Raw genomic sequence first — 19,679 nt, forward strand, 5'->3', positions numbered from 1 at the left:
AACTGACCAAATCCCCATTTAGTTTTATTCCTCCTGCATTTTATTTTCAATTTGCAAGCCTAAATACCGAGAACGAAACCTTTAATAATGTGGTTTCTTTTCATTTTACAGACTACATGCAATTTATTACAGTTATTGATGTAAACCTTTGATCCTGAAAATATTAATACCCCTGGCAAATTTAGGTTTGAAGTAATCTTTTACTTCTACCAACATTTTTCGTCTGACTCAAAGTAATTTTGACATTTTGGAGTGGCCCAGCCAGTCACAATATCAACCTAATGGAGAACCTGTGAAAGGAGCTAATGATTAGGGCAATTTAAAGGAGGTTGTTCTGTTCACAAATGTGTTGTGCTCAATAGCAAATATAAACCATAAAAAAATAAATGATTCAATGGAAACATGCAAACAGGGTCAATGAAAAACACTTACATGCTTTTTCAAAATTGATACTCTTTTTACATTACTTTGTTGTCTTTAGAGATATGCCTATCTCATTGCGTCTTAGAAAAATAAATTCTTGGTTGAATTGAAACAATATTAAATAGAAATTACTTAATGTAATGCTTCATTGTAACAGAAAGATACAAGGTAGTATCTGGTTTTTCAAGTAGTTTTTACATTGATGATTGAAATTTATATATTTTGTGCAATTTTTATGGAGTCCTGATTAACCTATTTAGAATCTCAAAGTCTTTCACAAAAAGCGACTCTGCTTTTTAATTTTAAACCGATATTCAACAAAGAAAATGTGTCCTAGTTTTTTTGCTGGACACTCCATATATATTAGCCTTATTACAAAATTGTTTGTGCAGAACTATTAGATCTACAAAAACACTTGAGACAACATAACCCTGAGATAAAATGGATTTATTAACAAGAGGTAATTGGGAAACATATTTTTGCTTATTTGTTGTTATGTTCATCTTCATAATTTTCTTTTTTCATATATATATATATTTTTTTTACAAAACTGGGAATATTTCTTAAGCTGTGGAAACGAAAGGATTGAAAGATAATTTTCATACCACTGGGTATTGCTAACAGCAAAAATGTTTATTTGTTTAAATACCTTATAAGATTATGTGCATGTATAAGTGTATACATTATCATTAAATAGTTCAATTCTGTCTGTGAAGGTGTTGCATGCCTACTACATGAGCCATAAAAGTGTACTGTACATACATAGTAAAAATACATACAGATATTCACAGAATAAGCACTACGTTACTATATTCCTGCTAACAGAAATGATTATAAACAGGATTACAGTATAAATGCAAAACACTTTGAAGTTGTGTCTCTACCTCTAAGTCATGGTTTCAAGACCACACTGTTGTAGCATTTTACATAGAGCTTGTTTTTGAGAGGGATACACTGTTCCACATTGAGAAATATGCCAGCTCGCATGTACAAAATGTACAGCATGTTTCAGTGAAGTGAATTAACAACAAAGTACAAAATACTTCCCCAGGTTCATATAAAGAGCAGGTTCACTCTCTTGTATACTACTACAAAAATAGTGTTTGAATGCTGCAGGCAGAGGTCATTCACATACATTTTATCATAGTTTTTAACAGCAATGCATATAACAGAGTGATATACAGTCACGTTCCACAATCACTGGAACAGCAAGAAGGACAGATTGTCTTTTTAATTACAGAAGAGTAACAACCTTTTACTCTACAGAAGTAAAACCCAAACTTGAAGGTATAACACTTAGAACCTTATGTGGTCTTTTAGTGAGTCTTTTAAGAAAAGAAATTTGAACAAACTGTATAGTCAAACCTTTAAGCAACAGAAATCATTTTTTAAAATTTTACCTTAAATCATTCCAATGCATAAGAACATAAATTTTCTTAATCACTGCAATTTGTCATCCAGCTTTCAGCTGAATTTCTTAATTAAACCAAGATGTTTAAAGAGATTCTGGAGCCCTCATGTAAGAGGGATAGAACACTTTCCTGGCAAAATTCATACACTTAATCAATTTCAGGTTAATAAAAACATGTATCTCAGAGCTGAGGTTTGCAAATCCTGGACTGATGACCATTGCAAGCCTTTACAACATTTACCAGACAATAAAACAATCGTGGGATTAAAATCAAAGACAGAAAGGAACTCCACAATCTAACAGATGTTTAATAGTTAAAAAGCATATAACATATTTTATAGCCAGAAAATTTACATTTCCATTGGTTTTAAAGGTGTAAAAGTAATTTTCAAAACAACTTTCTGAAAGGTAAAACAAACCCCCTGAGCATAAAAGAAAAACTTACTTCCCTATTCTATTATGACATCCACCTTGAGATATAGCACTCTCAGAGGGTGTAAACAGGTAAATGAGAGGCAGGGGGGAAAAACTTTCTAAGATTTGGCAAATTTGGATTAGTTCAATGGAAGTAGGCACAGTCAGGGAGGATGGATTTTTCCTCAGTCACCAAATATATTCTCTCCATTTGAAACTTGTGTTTTCAGATATAAATCACTAGAAATTCAGATTTAAGAGAAGGAACAATCCAAAACTACGACTAAGGACACAATAATTTATACCTTGGCAATAACAAAAACTTTTAACAGGTAATAAACAGTCTCTTACTTTTAGGTGTCCTCTGTTGGTAGAAAATAATATGTTGAAAACCTCAAAAAAAAAATTCACAGCTATTTCACTGTAGTTTAGTTAAAGCCTATGTGGAGCAATGTGGAACCTTTGCAATCACTGCATGCTAATATAAACTAGGCTAGTTGCACAGTCTTTTTTTTTTTTTTTTAGAAACGCATGCCTGTGCACATCAAAATAATATTGTTGATTAGAAGCAGATAAGAAATTGCACCTATCTGAAAGCTGCCAGAATTTTGGTGTTTCAAATTACATGATTTTGTCTCAATTCACCAATTTTTATTCACTAATACAGTGAATTAAATACATTGTGCTCAGCATAGAGCACCATTATCCCCCCCAGGTTCATGTCTCTGGGCTACTCCCTGTCAGACCACATCTTTTTTTATTTCCTCCTCAGTTATTAATCTGTCTATAGATGTTTCCTGGATGAACTCATACTTGAGCTCGAAACTTAGCTATCACATTTTGTTTTGGAAAGCTAATGTGTAATGCACTGAGTGTATGAATTTAGCATTCCAATTTGCCATTATTCCAAGGCAGTTTTTGATCGTGTGCCAATATCACTTTTCTGCTAGTCTTTCTTTCAAGGTTTTTACAAAATTTCTAACTTTCTGTTATGGAAATTAACAGATAAATTTCAACTACAAGCCTAAACACAATTGAAAAGTTGTAAAAATAGATGATATATGCCCTTTAATAAAGTCTGCATAATATCTTCTTAAATGTGACGATCTAAAATTGTAGCTGTTTTTGTTTGCATATATTTATTACAAATTAGAAAGAAAAAAAACCCTGTTGTCAGATTTCTCAGTATACCTTTGTCTAACTGACATGTAAGCAATGTTTACATATTCTAACCAGATTTCCAATTCTGGAGGAATACTGTTGTTTTATGGTTTAGAACCAGCTTAGAAGCGTCTCTATGCTCAAAACATCCCCAGAGCAAAACCTTATTTTGTGAAATTTGCTAAAAATGACTTTATCATTGATAATACTGTATCTAAAGGAGACCATACATGCTGTGTGATTTCAGCAACCTACTTCTGAATGCCAAATAGGTATCAGGATTAGGATTACTCTAGAAGAAGAAGCAAAGATACACAATTCTGTGTACCTTAGAAGTGAGCAGGATGACGCGAGCATTTTCAAAATATAACAAATATAAACAAAGCTCCATCTAAATTGCATTCCTGGTTGGTCGGATTAGGTTGATTCACAATAAAAGTCAGTGAAATTGATATAAAACAATTGGGAACCACCAGAGTTTAGACTAATGGACATGAATGAAGACACAAATATCTTCCTTTTTTGGTTTGGGAAGCACAGAGACAGAAATGCTTTGGATATCTTGCTGTCATTTCCACTGATCATTGTTCCCTCTTTTAAAATACAATTAGCCTATTTCCTCTGGGTTCTTTTACCTGATTTTTTATTTTTTTTTGCAATTCATTTATACAATGCTACATTGGTTGCAGAGAACTTCAATGATCAATAAAACCCAAGCCTGCTGAACAAAGGCCAGCAGCATTAGTGCTCAGAAAGTGCAAATTCGACACAGTATTATATGATGCAAAATAATGTCATTGGTCACTAAGAAACACAGTTGCATGCAACTACAGTGACCTCTATTATTATCATTATTATTATTAGTATTATTATTATTATTATTATCAAAATACTCATACAATTTAAAACAAAGGTCCCTACGGGAGGTGTCAACATGACAACAAAAAATATACACCAAAATGATTTGTGTCATCAAACAACTTTAAACATCTACTGTACAGAAGAACAAATATCTTTACCATGTACAGCTATACAAATGCAAATGTAGATGTTAACTTATATGTAATATTAACAAAGGAAACAAAGTGTGAAGGTCCACTTTCCCCATCAGTTGGGCACTTTAGGCTCAATTCTGAGTGAGGCTTCATACATGCTTTCCTCATCAAGGACAAAGCTCTTGTCCAGTAGGTACTGGGCTACCTGGAACAGACCAAGAAACAGCAAAGGTTAAGGACTGCAACAGATTAGGTAATATATTTAGGTTCAAAAACAAAAGATCTCTGGCAACCAAATATTTTCTTTGAACAATTACAGAGATATTCAACATTAACACTGCAAAAACTTTTTTTTCAACACTAAATCTAAAAAATACATCAAGATATGCTTGTATCAAAGATCCTAAAAAATAGAAATCAATATGGAGTAAATTCAGTTCATCTTGAACTTGATGATTACTAGTGTATAACAAACAGCTCTTAAAACCATACCATGGTCCATTGCCCAATTTTAACAACAAAATACTTTCTAACACATGCATTTTGGTGCTTTTGTTACCTGGACATTTATCGGTTTGAGCATGATTTTTAAAGGCCTATTCCGCTGGTCAAGAGGTGACTACTTCAAAACATTCAGTTATTAAAAGAGGTAGATATTTTTCCATAGTTACCTTAAATTAGCTTCAATGTATGAATAGATCTTACCAACCAGAATATGTGGCCTTGTCTTATATTCCTCTGGGTTCATTTTGATTATTGCAAAGCCATGGACCTATACCTTTAAAATATCTGCTGCTTTGAAGATACATGCACCTAGCACTCACCATTTAGCCTGGTCCAATGTATTTAGTACTATTACTGTAAATTACAGTGAAAGGCATTTTTTATCCTTGGCGGAAAGGGTAAAAAAATCTAAACTACTTCTTCGTCATAATTTGGCAAACTACTAAAGCTAATTCATGCTGGGAACTTGCATATCTAGGCACTTTTCATAACTATGCAACCTCAGAAACTGTCCCCATATGTTGCAGATTGACACTAAGGTCCCTAGGAACCTGAATAGACTATCAGTTCCTCTCCACAGAGCTCCGCCTATCAGGTCCCAACAGCTCCAAAATAGATGGATTCAGGGCACCTTTAGGTCTCCTTGATTTATAAAAAACTCATTTCATGGATGAAAAGCCACAGTCACTTATTTACCTTTGGTTGCAGGTCAATCTTATATGCTGTTTGCTGAAACTGCCTGATTTCTCTGATGATGTGAGATATCTATAAAAAGAAAACAAGTAAGATGCTACTTTCTGCATGTAAAGAATCAAATTGGCATCTAATGCAACAGAGCCCCAAACATCTCACCATCCTCATCTTTGAGAAGTTGACCAAATTGTCTTCAGTGTAGTTCGGCGTTCCTTCTTCAATGAAAGCCAAGTCAGTGAGGTACATCCCCAGATATGGTACACAGGGAGGATCACAGCTAGTGAAAAGAAAACGTACTATCAGCATCCACCTTCTCTACTCGACCCTTTATTCTCTTACTTCAATAGGAGGTGTCTGGACATAACTTACTTCTTCAGAGCTTCTCTCAAGTTTTTGAACCTTCCCTCTGATGAAACCAGCTTTTGGAGCTTGTCAATAAGTGCTTTTGTCTACTGAAAAAGAGCGAATAGGAAATGTATTTTATCGACAGAGGTTCAAGGAAAAGTTGCAACAACATCTGCGGAAACTCATGCCTGTTTGGAGACTTTTAGCCAGGTCTTCTTGAGGCGAAAAACAGAGCTCCGGTTTAGAGATGAGGTGATTTCAAGCACAGCATTGTAGTTATGCAAACAACGGCAGATGTCAGCCACAGCCACCCATTTCTCTATGACAGTCACTCGAGTGACCAAGTCGTCACACCGCAGGATCTCTGTTGCGATCAGGTTGCTTGTCTTCAGAAGAAAGAGAAAGAAAAATAAGTTTTGGAGTGAATAAAATTAGCTTAAGTGTGTTTATAAAGCTTACATCATTGAAATGCTTGGTGGTTCTCATGATGTATGGTGTCTTCTCATTTTTATCATTCTTCATCCAGCCTTGACCGAAGAATTCCCTGAAATACAAAGAACTCAACTTACAGGAGAAACTTGAAAGATGAACCTCGCTTAAATAACTAACAGACTATGTGGTGCATAGGTCACATATGTGTTCAGCTTTACTGTTGCACTTACTCATATGGGATGACTTTAAACACCAGGTGGTCAAGCAGAGTTAGCTGCTCTGCAATTTCCAAGGCAGAGTGGCTCTCAAACGGCTCGGCCTTCCCCCCTCCCACCTGAGTGAGGTAAACAAATGTGTGCATCAGTTAAAAATGCAAAACATAAAATAAACCCTGAAAAATATATTTTATTGAAATGTTATTCAAGTGCTTTGTACAGCCACTTTTTACTGCAATCATGGCAACAAGTCTTTTGGGGTGTCTCCACATACTAAAGCCTACTTTGCATCAATTGGCCACTTGATGGCACAGTAAAGCAAATTAATTTCATTGGAGTTTTGGCCCATAAGAGAATAAAATAGATGAAAAGGCTTAAATGTGTCTTAAAGCTTTATCTCACCATCACTAGGGTTTACAGCTGATTTAGGCATAATAAGCTGTTGATTACATTAAAAATAAATCTTTTAACAGGTTGAGTAAAGAATAAGCATTCATCTTGTTTGACCAAGCAATGTGTATATACATTTAGACAAATCGTGGCCACTTGGCAATTCACAGATGTCTGCAGGGCTTGGAAAGTACAAGGTTTCAAATACAAAGTTTGAAAAAACACTATACTGTACAGCCACAGTGGGTTACGGTTTAAGTAATTGATGAAATGCTGTAAAAAGACTCCAAAATTACAGGTTTCTAATATAAACAATTTGTGAATGCCAAAAGCAATTGACTCCACTCACCAATTGTGTCACATCCTCCATTGTGATCTGGTTGTCACTGTGATCTTCCTGAGTTAAAGTCCTGACAGAGAAAAAGAAATCAGCTCCAACATTAACTGGGTTTCAACAAAACCATGAACTTTGTTTTTGTCAATTTGTTCAGGTGTGGGATGAAAGAAGACTTTGCTAAGTATTATAAATGAGTATACCAAACCACATAAACAATATATCTTGGAACGCCTATCAGAATACATAAATATATATCTATATATTTTTTGTTAAAAATAAAATCACATAATTAAAATAATAATAGTAATAATTATATATATTTTTTTCTGTTTTATTTTTAAAATTATGTGTTTTGGTTGTTTGCTCACCTCATGACCACTGTGTTGCGTTCACAGCATAGGAGTGCTAATGATTATGATATTTGTAATCCCTTTTCATTTACTTGCCCATAAATAATCAAATAAAGGATTTCTTGTAATTTTTACTTAAGAAATGAACAGATTTAATTGTTAATTAATGAATTAAACCCATTTTAATCCCACGATGTAGCAGCAGTCAGTGATACCTGATGATATTGGCTGCTGCTTTCCTCTCCTGGGTCAGCAGCTCAGGGTCATGCATCACTTCCTCCAGAAAGGCAATGACCTTTGTCTTCAGCTCATTGTTACTCTCAAAGTCCTGAAAAGACATAGAGAACACACGTCCGGATAACTTTACAAAGATCAGTTATTTGGGTCATGATTAAAAAAAAGAGATAGAAAATCTGCATCTAAATGTATCTGAAGCAGAGCATTTACCGGAAAGTGTTTGGACACCCAATGCCTCAGTACATTCAGGACTCTGTTGGTTGCTGCTCGTCTGATCACAAACTCCTTGTCACCGTTTCTCTGATCTGTTGGAAACCCTAATGTTCACAAAAAATAAAAATAACAAAAGGTAAAACATCAGGAAAACATCAACAAACCACAACATTTTCAATCAGTTTAATTCTACACACTTAATGACAGTTATCAGGATGTAAGTGAACTTTGGTTTATATTGTATACAATGAAGTGAGCTAGCAGTGGGTATAAGTACACCAAGCTGCTGTTCAGAGCTTCTTGCTGATCTGGGGCCCCAGGAGTGCTTGAGCAGAACAGTTTGATAAATGCTGTAGTTCAAATTAGCCCTATATTTATGTTAGCAAAGTCATTATTTAACCACTCTAATGCCAGAATTATATTGCTCATATGTGAGCAGGGACCTGGGGATACCTTTCAGACACAAAGTGTTTGTAAATAGGCCTTGACAAGTATCAAAACAACATCAGTTTTAAAAAAAATATTATTATTATTTTCATTTTAGCAACTTTCCCAAGCCCCCCTGTTCATGCATGTGGTGTATTGTTTTGCTGATGCAATCTGCAAATGGAGTGAAACTTTATAGCTCAAACTTCCCCTTACTTGTGATTTGACAGGAATGCACTTTGTTCAAAATATATAAAAAGTCATGACACATTCCACTTTTAGATATCCAAGTATTGTTTTAAAACAATAATTCCTAAACATGTTGGATAGGTGGTGCTCCTTGAGCAGATTTGTATTTATGTTAGAAAGGGAAAATGTGGCACTTGTTTCAGCCAGCTTATTGGAAAGCAAAGTAGTACTGCTTATCTCTTTTCTATATGCCACAGATGAAAACTCTGGTGACTACAGCATTTTCTTCACATTTTTAAAAACAGCGGTATGTCTTAATTAAGGAAGTTGGCCAATGCCTACTCAAGTAACACATATTTTAGCAACTCAGTAATAGTGAACTAGTAAAAATAGATATCCGGTTTTGGTGAAGTAAAACTTCCCCCAATATTTGCAAAGCAAACTATATAATATTTTGTTTAAAAAAAACCAACCCTGACATGCAGATAAATTTTCTCAAAATAAACATAATGTTGTAAGAGCTAGTTCTACCAAATTGATGTGTATCCTCAATAATGAATGTGTTATATTCAAACGCTTTGTTTTTCAAGTTGAGACTCTCATTCTGCATAAAACTTTTAGCTTTATTTACATATTATTGCAATTATTGCAGTCACACATTTAAAATCACCTATAAAGTTCAACGTTCGCCAACAAAAAGTCATATCAATTGAATCGGTTTCCAACTAGAAAAACTTTATACCACAAATATTTTCTAAATATTAAAATGCTTATGCCAAGTTGTTGCAAAAGACATCTTGCCACTTTCAAGACTCTATTAGATTTGTCTGTGAGGACCTGGATCTCCAGTGAAGAGCTTCTAGCTTCCATGGGGCGAGATTTTTTTTTATTTATTTCACCGTCATCTTTATTTTAACTGTGCAAATAAGAGAAACTGATCTATCAATGAGTAAGCAGCAGCAACAGAAAAATAATGACTTCAACAAGAAAAAAGTCCGGAAAGAGCCTTTTAAGTCAGTTTTACAGCATGTTGATTAATTGTAAAGATTGGAGAACTTTTAATTTGACGTGATTGTGAAACAAAATACTGGAGAGTGCATTCAAACTTAATTTTTTATAGATAGCTCACTGGTTAAAGAGCAGGGATGGAAGAGATGTTAGAGGTGGACAAATGGGCCCAAATGTCCCTGTTCTACCAAATATTTTATAGTCCCATTACGTCTTACCCTGACCTGACAAGACCGCATACCTGTGCTGGCAAGGGACATCCGCCGATATTTTTCCTTTGTAGGCGTTCCCTCATTGGCTCCAGCTGTGGCAATGGCAAAGGCCGAGGCAGCAGACAAAGCGCTACGGTTGTTGTCGAGCTCTCGACATGAGGACATGACCATGCCATTGTTGTAGGAAAACAGAGAAAACTCTACAGACAAAAAAAAAATTAACAGGTTCCTGTAGTCAAAATAAATCATTTTCAAACAAGAACTGTTATGTAACTGCATCTTACTAAAAATAACCGAATGTATTCAGACTGCAGAATAACCTGGTGTTGCTTGCACACGCTTCCACTAGGGAGCACTAGAGACCGACACAACAGTTTCCCTCTAGACTTTTCTCTTCCAAGAGGCTTTGATATTTAAGATGGTTGCTGCTAAATATAGCCAGCAAATATCAGCATAACAGCGAAATCAACAGACTCTCAGCTCTCTGCCCTGTTCGAATCACCAGCTCATACACAGATACAAATCTGTAACCCTGCTCAACAGTTTCACTAAATGTACATGTCGTTGTCCAAGACTTGCTGCTAAAAATCTACCATGCATTTTTTTGGCAATAGATTTATAAGGCGAAAATAATCTTGGTGGCAGCAAAACAGACTCATCACTGGGGGCGGCAGGGAAAGCACGCTCTTGATGTAGTTGCTATGACACAAGTTTTTCTTAACACCTACTGTAGCCAAGATCTGGTTTTCCCCACATGCTCATGAACCATGAACACATTATGATGTGCAGCGGCTTTATCCCCATTTTCTTCAGATAACATGCAGGTCAAGAATTTTTTTTATCTTTGAAAGTAATTATTGTAGAACTGCAAGTAACTAAAACTGAAAAAAATAATAGTTTAAGGGATAAATTTTGAGTGTTAGGGGAGTGTGCAGTCCAGAAGATTATCTATCATGTTCATGACGTGAGATTATGTCACACTTCTTGTTTTGGACGCAATGTACCTGAGGAGTTTTTGCATTTGATGTTTTTTGGTGTGGTTGGAGACTTGGTGGGAGATGCTTCTGGATCCCCATCATCGCTCTGGTTTTGATCATTGTCGCTTTCCTCTCGCACAGAAAGATCTGAATAAAGATCAAGGTTTTGATCACATTATAATGTCAATATAAAATCAAAAGAAGCATTTTTCTAGGATTGCCTGCAGCTGACCAACCTTGTTTGCACACTGATGTGTCTTCCACCTTGTCTTTCTTGTCCTCTCCCTCATCAGGGATCTTGCTTGTGATCGGGCTGGACACGTACAGCTTGTTGATGTCCAAGGTAGTCTTGCTGAATGGTGACATGGTGGAATACATGCTTGCATAGCCATTGGAGGAGCAGCTGAGGGCAGCTAGGTCAAGAGCTTTGCCCCCAGTGATGATGGGGATGTTGAGAGAGAGCTTGCGTCGGCGGTTGGGGGATGAGTTTTTGGCAATAGCAAGAGGAGGAGGGGAGGAAAACTTCCTGCTTGCTCTGGGAGAGCTCGGAGCCTCTCCATAAAGAAGCTTATTGTTCTGACTGCTGGCAAAGAATAACTCCAGGGACCTGCAATGTGGTTAGCATAAAGAAATATGTTTGTATGATATAGTAGAATTTTATTTAGGTAATAGGCTAACTGAACAAAGAACACTTATGGTACTAGTCAGAAGTTTGCATAAACTTGTATGACATTGGGATATTAGAGTTCCTGTCTTGGCTGAATTGGTAGAGTAATAAAAGGATCAAGTCTCACATGCAGTCAATTATTAACTGTGGCAAATGATAAGCAATTCATTTGTATAAATTATCTCATTGGTTTAAAAAATCTGAAGGAGTAATTCGTGCTCTTCCTAATTGACCTTTAATTGCGTATGTTACAGAAAAGAATGAGAGAAATATACATCTATCCATCCACTGTCTATATCTGCTTATCTATGTAAGTGGGGCAGCTGGTGCCTATCTCCATCGGTCATCAGACTAGAAGCAGGGTGCACCCTGGGCAGGCTGCCAGTTCCTCACATTGCCAAAGATGAACAGGAAAAATTACCATGCCTTCACGCACATATACCTAAGGGCAATTTATAAAAAACAATTAACATAACAGTCATCTCTTTGGACTATGGGAGGAAGCAAACTCCATGCAGAAAGAACCCACACCAGGATTCAAACCCAGGACCAAAAACACTTACGGGCATAATTTGAAGTTCTAAATACATGAGCTGATTTTAAAGGAACGTTCTGGTCACATTGCAGGTTCACCAAAACAAACCAAATGAATCTGGCTGGAACTAGATTGAATTCACCATAAGTTAAGGTGAATAAAAGTAACTCAACACAGTTTTAACCAAGTTATGGCAGATTTAAAAAAAAAATGACTGGAACTGCATTTGGTTCTGCCATTTGTGTCTCTCCAAGACTGTGTTCCCATGACTGTCATTCAACTCTCTTCTTATGAAATTCCCAGTGCCAGTCAAGGGAATACAGGATTATGGTAACTGAGTCTAATTTGATGAAGAAAAATATATTTAATATATAATTCTGATCCAGTGTGGATAAGAGACAAGCTACACTTGATTTAAATGTATTCATTAAATTCCTATTTTTTAAAAAGGTGTGAATTTGTTTGCTGTATTATCATTCCACCCACAAAAAGCAACAGTTCAAATGAATCACAAAAAAACCACAAATTAATATTAGATCCATTCCATGGATGAATGCATATAAACTTCTATCCAGAACTTTATACTTTTCTTGTATAAAACGAGTAAATCCAGCAATCAAAACTGTTTTTGCGACCAAGTCTCAACATTTTAGAGCAGGATACAGACTGCAGCATTTCAGTAAACCTCTCCCACTCCCTGCCACCCTCCTGCCGACCTCACGGGTTCCCATAAATAGCACAGCGAGTGATAGTGCGCATGGCCACTGCTGACACAAGCAGCCAAGTGTAGGTGTCTCACAGTGACATTACAAGCACCATGGGAAAGCATACTGCAGGGCGTGGACATGGGGAGTTCTGTCTGATCTGAACCCCACAGCTGGGTCCTCACTCTAGGCATGCAGTGATGGGAGTTAGCCCACAATGCAACACTTCCGTCTATATTTCACGCTACAGATATTCTCAAAAAAATGAAGAGAGGGAAACAAGCGAAGGGTGGGGTCCTGCAGCATAAAGCATGGTTGCCATAGCGCGACAGATCAGAGTTTGGACACTCCCAGCCAAAAAGAACTAACTGGACCCAATTACTGACCCAAAGCACACATACAACCTACACAAGTTCATGCAGACAAACTGAAACATAATAGAACATTGCCCTTATTTGATGCCTTTCTGTTTTCTCACTACCTGCTGAAACAAATATCTGCTGAAAAAGTATTTGGCCTCCGACTGATTTCTTCTGCTTCTTCTTTTTGGTATTTCTTAAATGTTTCAGATTGTTGGATATATTTTCTGATAACATGCAGTCATTCTTTTAAATTATTGTAGAGGAAATTTGGTCTGTTCTTTGTATGATTGTTTTAATTAATCTGCAATTGAAAGTAATCAAACCTGTCATGATTTCAGGTTTAAAATCATAACAGAGCTTCCCAACTTTTGCTAAATTGCTCCAAAACCACAATTGTGTTACTTCTTTTAACTGTTCAGGTGGACTTGCTGCAGTACCCATGTGTGCATTGGCTAAGTTCCCAAACTGATAGCAGGACATCAGGTTTGCTGCTAGAGAGCAGAATTCATAGTACCATCGATTATGGCAAATCTTCAAGGTCACGTTAAGCATCAAATCAGCCTCAAGACTGCAAGTAAATTTTGCAGTCCTTTAGATGTTGTTCTTGTTCTTTTGTGAGTCGTCAATGCACTCTTGGGGTAATTTTGGTCCACTGGCCACTCCGAAGAATGTTAATTGCTTTTTCATGTTTTGCCCATGTTTGCATAATGGCTTTTGATGAGGTATGCAAGATTCTCAAAAAACTAACAAATGCTTTTGTAGTTGTTTCTAGACCAACAAATGTTAATGACTTTCTTTAGCACCTGTTCTTCCATTTTTGGGCCACAATGTGTCGCTTTTTGCCTATTTCATGTTGTTAGACTGATTCTATTTAAATGGCTTAATGATTTTGTAATGCTAGCAGTGTTTAAGCAGTGGCTAGAGAAACTGAATTCAGCTTTCCAAAAAAAATGTAGTCAAAGTTTACGATTTATCACGGACAAGGAAGACAAATTTCCAAATATCTCAAACACTTGATGGCATCTACCGACAACAGCAGCTAGACCAATTATGTTCGGGAAGAAAATATGTTTTCACATAGGGCAAGGTTAATTTAGATGGATGTTTTTGCTTAGTTAATAAAATCATTAGCAAACTGCATTTAGTATTTTGTGAGGTTATCTTTGAGATCAGAATTTGTTTGATTATTTAAAAACATTCAAGCGTGATTAATATGTCAAAACCTTTAAGTGGGGAACACACTTCACAAGCATCAGCCTTCTATTCAAAGAGAGAGATGCTGGTATGCCGGACTCTTAGAGTTTTATATGTTTTCTGATTAAAAGTGTCATCGATGGCAATAAAACATCCAAATATGCTCAAATATGCCTCATGACTCACCGAGCAGGGATGGCACTGATGGGCTTCTTGTAGATAGTAATGAGTTTATCCAGTACCACATCAGCTGTGGTGAACACGCGGTAGGAGTGCAGGAAAGTGTTCAGAAAGTCAATCGAAAGGAAACGGAGATCGGTCAGTCTTTCCAGCAAACGTTCGACGCTGGCATAGCGAATCTGCAGCACTTTGCAGGAGTTCATCATCTTGCTGAAGCGGATATCCACATCATCACAGTACAAACTCGAATCGGATCTATTTGCAAAAGAACGGCCCACAAAAATCAGAAAAGAAAGGGCTCAGAGCAGTCAAGATACACAGTACTGAATGCAAATAAAATATATCTCACTTTATCATCTGTGGCACTGTGACTTTAGAGTTGTCTTCAAAAGCGTTCATCATCAGCCCATTGCAGCGGATATTGTCTATGCACTGCAGGAAAGGGGCAGTGAAGTAAACAGAAGAGACAGAGGAAACGTTAGTGAGTTCTGTAATATGAATGCTTTCAGCTGACATGCTCAGCTTCGTGTCTCACTGCTGGGGATTGTTATGTGTGTTGACGTGCCTGGCTGATGTCACTGGTCCACGCAGACTTCTCCTGCCTGGAGGAGGCCACCAGGATGATCGTGAATGACTGACTGTCCTTTGGCTCCACAACAATCTTAAAATCCAGGTGCTCCATGTCCTGGCCACTCTTATCGGATTTAGCTTTGAGGGGAGCAAAAAGACAAGATGCCATTCTTTATAGCTCTAATCAAATAGGCAGTCATGGCACAAAAAATATATATTTCAAGTAACTGTAGCCAAATCAGTTTAAAATACAAAGCTTGTGATGTAAAGGACAGAGAATCGCTCTAGTATACCTAATAAGATGTCTTTAAGTATTTTATTCTCTTATAGATGAGAAATCGGCTAACCAGAACTAACAGTTTTCTAGCCCTGACCAGGGACCCACTGGTCAGTAATTGCACCATACACCAATAACAACACTGCTTTATGAGGAAGCTATTACAGACTAAACAAGACTCAGTGTTACCTAAGTTTACAATCCCTTGGGTGTTCCAAATAAAGTCAGAGGAAGCACAAACTAGCAAGAAGCTCAATCAAAGAAACTGTTTTCAATGAATGTCTGCATTTCATTAAGGTTGCAAAACTTTGTGAGAGAGCAAGACTTTCTGTAGACAACAGGAAGGCTAAATGGAATACAGCAACCTGTATGTGTTATGGAAAATAGTGAATTAAAAGATGCTAGGAGGTATTTTAAGACTGCAAAATGAATGTAAGGATCTGCATTCTTTCTGGAATAAATACTGTTTTGGTAATGTTAGTCACTCTATGTGAGCCTGCACTACTACAAAATGTTACAGAGTTAAAATGTCAATTCTAAGTTCTTTTGTCATTTTGTTCTTGAATATTAGTAAAATCCTATTTTACAGTGACTGTGGTGTGCCTATTACCTCTGCTCCTAATATAAATAATGATTACTTATCAAATGCCCTAAAATATATGATGCTGTTCTTTTATTGCTTTACATTATAGCTCCTGAAAGAAAATATTTTGGTTGTTCTGCTGAACTGATTAAAATTTTGACTCTTCCGATGACAGAATATATAACATTACTACATTATTATGCACTGTGGCAATCAGACATTACACAAAATCTCAAACACACTGCATATAATGCGTATTGCTGCAAGCTGGAACATGAATTAAACTCTTACACTCGTCATCTGTCCCCTCAGGCTCCTCCATCAGAGTGCAGTCTATAAGCGAGACCACTCCGTTCTAAAAATAGCATGTAAAAAAATAGATTTAGTGTTTCACACCAGCCTTTTTTCACTCAACAGAATACATCTTTGTGTGACAGCAACCAACCCTGCTAGAATACTAATAATTTTAGAATGTACATTTCTCAGAGTTTGTAAAAAACATCACAGATTAATCATATCGTAATGCAGATGAATGTTTGCATGCACCCCATGTATAGATTGAGCTACGAGAATGAATAACATAAGTCAGATCTTAAAACCTTCAGAGTTGAGTTATGTGGAGTAATAATGTCGGCGTTGTATAACTTCTTGGACACAAATGTACAGCGGATCTAAAAGTCTGCATGCCCCTGTTAAAATGACAGGTTTTGATGAAGCAATAAATGGAGACCGTAGTAATTTATTTAAAAATATTCACCATCTGTCATCTGTTCTGTGCAATTCAGCTAAAAATCCAACAAGTGTGTTAGGAGGAGAAATAAAGACATAAAGGTGCAACAGTCCGGAGTAATTAGTGTGAACAGCCTTAAATTAATACTCTGTGAAAATACCTAGAAGTTTTGGCTTTCAGAGTTGTTTGGCCGGAGTCTGTCATCATGCCACTTCTTGACATGACATTAACTGTTCTCTTTTGTCCAAAGCTTGCTTCAGCTAACACCACAGATTTGTTCTGTCAGCTTTAGTTCTCGACTCTGACTAGGCATTTCCAAAACTATATGTTTGCTTCCACTGAAAACATTCCATTGTTGATATTATTAAAGTTTGATATAGAGTGAAATTAAATGTCTGAGAGGAATCATGATGCAGTGTGATTTCAACTCCCCATCTCACCAACTGAGTTGCAGATTTCCCTTGTCTTCACAATGAATGAATGGGTTAGATTTTACGTGAGGGACCGCACATTCTCCTGTCAAGGATGATAACGTTTGGATGGAAAGTGAGATATGCCAGTTTCAGGCCCTGTTTTGTGCATCATACTTGGGCATGATGGTAATTCATTTGAATATCCTTGTACACTACTTTCCATACAGTACTACTTTCCAGTTGATTTACATTTTTTTCAAACCCTTTTCCCCTTATCTGACAAAACTGCTGCAATCTTCTTTATGCAGGCCTCAGAAAACTCTGTGGATCGAATCGTTGATGCCTGATTTCAGTGTTTAATTTTAGCTGCTTTAAGTGGGAATAAATGCTATTTTCATTCTTCATCATAAATTACATCTTAATTACACCTTGTAGAGCAATGTGAAATATTTTTCCTTCCCTTTATTGTTGTTTTTTAGATGACATAAAGATATATGAATAACCTCCTGAGACCCGGGCTTTTGTTTGATGTGCATTTTTTATGTCTCCTTACTATTTGGGATTAGTATGACCTAATTTTAGTTGAAATTAAATTTTAGCTTTCTATGTGCTCTTGAACTATGTCAAAACCAATGCCCTCATATGAGGACAATCAATCAATCAATCAATCAAATTTTATTTGTATAGCACATTTCAGCAGCAAGGCATTTCAAAGTGCTTTACATCATTACAAACACAGAATCACAAAGCAACATAGAATCAATAATCAAAACAAAGCATTAAGTCAAGTTCCATCAATAAATTTGTAATTGATTACATTTCAAATACAATTCTAAACAGGTGGGTTTTTAGTTGAGATTTAAAAGAAGTCAGTGTTTCAGCTGTTTTGGGTCAAAATTCTTACAAATTAAGTATCATGGTGCAGAACAGCAAAAATGTAATGTCCTCATATGAGGATGCGGGGTCTCAGGAGGTTTAATACATAAAATTCCCTAATACTAAATATCCATATGACCAAATACGCTCAGAAAACACAGACTGCCTTGAACTTATCCTCATTTTTTCCACATGATTGCATTGGTGCATTCATTCTTGATATGTGTGCTGTTGATTATGGTTCTTTTTTTATCTTGAACATTCACCGTACCACTAGACATGTTAAAAATGAGGAAAATATACAGTTCTAGCCAGCTCCGCAGCTTAGACTCACCTTAGTGAGATGAAGCTTGCCTCCTGAACCCCTGGTGCAGATGATCAAATGCTTGGAGAAGAGAAAGCACTGCCTCTCCCCCTCCTTCTTTAGAGAGAGAGAACCCAGTCGCCCACGGGTGATCTTGCCCTTCTCGCTCATTGGCACCTGGATTAAAGACCCTGCAGTCCACAAATAGAAAAGGAGATAAATATTAACAGTAGAAACCAGGTATTGGCATGCAGTACCTAAAAAGACAAAAACCATTGTTTCTCCTCATCATCTGCCATGAAGTAAGACTAAGCTTGTTCTGTTTCACATCAGTTAGGATTAACAACATGATTTGTATTTTAAGAATCCAAAAAATGATGAGGTCATTTTATATTGTTTACTTCAAATTCAAAACTTTACATCTCTGAATGTATTCTTAGGCAAGACCTTGGCACCTTGTGTGACATAATGGAAACACAAAAATTAAAAGATATATGTCAAGACATCAGGAAGAAAATTGTGGACGTCCGCAAGTCTGGTACACCCTTGGTTAAAATTTCTACATGCCTTGAGGTATTCATATGTTCATCTAAGCAAACTATTACGGTACATACTGGGGTGTGTAATGGCTCACTGGTAAGATGAAGTCATTTTGCAGAAAGTTGTGACTTCAATTCTGTCTTCCTAACCTGCCATATGTCAATGTGCCCTGGGGAAAGTCACTTAGCTGCAATTTACTTAATACTTTGCATAGCAGTGAATGAATGTGTGCACAGAGTGGCTTGTTGAAAGTGGCTATGGTGTAAAAATGCATCAAAAGTGGTTGGCATGACTGAAAAAAGCTACATATATTAACTTCATGTAAGTATAAACAGCATGGGAATATCCAGCCATCATGACTTTTAGATAGGAGACGGGTTCTATGTACTAGAGATGATTGTGTTTTTTTGTTGTTTTTTATTTTGCATTTTGGCACAACTCTTGTAAAGATGCTGAAGGAAGCCAGTAAGAGAGTACCACTATCTACACTGAATTATTTCTTGCACAGTGTGCCTCAGAACAGTCTACCTGGACTGAAAAGTCAGTCAGAGAAGAAGACATTACCAAGAAGCAGTTAACATCTGATTAACGCACCAAGGAACAAAACCTTAACTTGTAGAGATATGCCCTGTGGTCTGATGGAACGAAGAGCAAAGTGCTTTGCCACAATGGCCATTGTTACATTTCAAAGAAAAAGAGGGAAGGTTGCAAGACGGAAATCATCTTCACAGCTGTGAAGTAAGGTAATGGCAGTAGTTTTGTGGGTCTTATTGTGATGGATAAGAAATTCAGATCACAAAATATATGGCATG

At 36.6% G+C, this 19,679-nt stretch overlaps 1 protein-coding gene across 1 annotated transcript in view; it reads right to left on the reverse strand.

The window, feature by feature from the left end:
• Nucleotides 1–853: 853 nt before the first annotated feature.
• The window catches only part of rasgrf1 (Ras protein specific guanine nucleotide releasing factor 1), a 30,135-nt gene continuing 11,309 nt past the window's right edge, over nt 854–19,679 (reverse strand). The window contains exons 10-27 of the mRNA XM_032583401.1: nt 18,358–18,518; nt 16,296–16,359; nt 15,140–15,282; nt 14,924–15,006; nt 14,581–14,829; nt 11,169–11,539; nt 10,960–11,079; nt 9,985–10,155; nt 8,118–8,224; nt 7,886–7,998; nt 7,333–7,393; nt 6,609–6,712; nt 6,406–6,490; nt 6,135–6,332; nt 5,971–6,050; nt 5,761–5,878; nt 5,605–5,673; nt 854–4,609 (exon numbers count right to left, since the gene is read on the reverse strand). Of these exons, the coding sequence (XP_032439292.1) occupies nt 4,517–4,609; nt 5,605–5,673; nt 5,761–5,878; nt 5,971–6,050; nt 6,135–6,332; nt 6,406–6,490; nt 6,609–6,712; nt 7,333–7,393; nt 7,886–7,998; nt 8,118–8,224; nt 9,985–10,155; nt 10,960–11,079; nt 11,169–11,539; nt 14,581–14,829; nt 14,924–15,006; nt 15,140–15,282; nt 16,296–16,359; nt 18,358–18,518 (2,390 nt within the window). The 3' untranslated portion in view covers nt 854–4,516. The remainder of the gene's footprint in view (nt 4,610–5,604; nt 5,674–5,760; nt 5,879–5,970; nt 6,051–6,134; nt 6,333–6,405; nt 6,491–6,608; nt 6,713–7,332; nt 7,394–7,885; nt 7,999–8,117; nt 8,225–9,984; nt 10,156–10,959; nt 11,080–11,168; nt 11,540–14,580; nt 14,830–14,923; nt 15,007–15,139; nt 15,283–16,295; nt 16,360–18,357; nt 18,519–19,679) is intronic.

The sequence above is a fragment of the Xiphophorus hellerii genome, chromosome 2 (assembly GCF_003331165.1).
Source record: "Xiphophorus hellerii strain 12219 chromosome 2, Xiphophorus_hellerii-4.1, whole genome shotgun sequence".
NCBI lineage: Eukaryota > Metazoa > Chordata > Actinopteri > Cyprinodontiformes > Poeciliidae > Xiphophorus > Xiphophorus hellerii.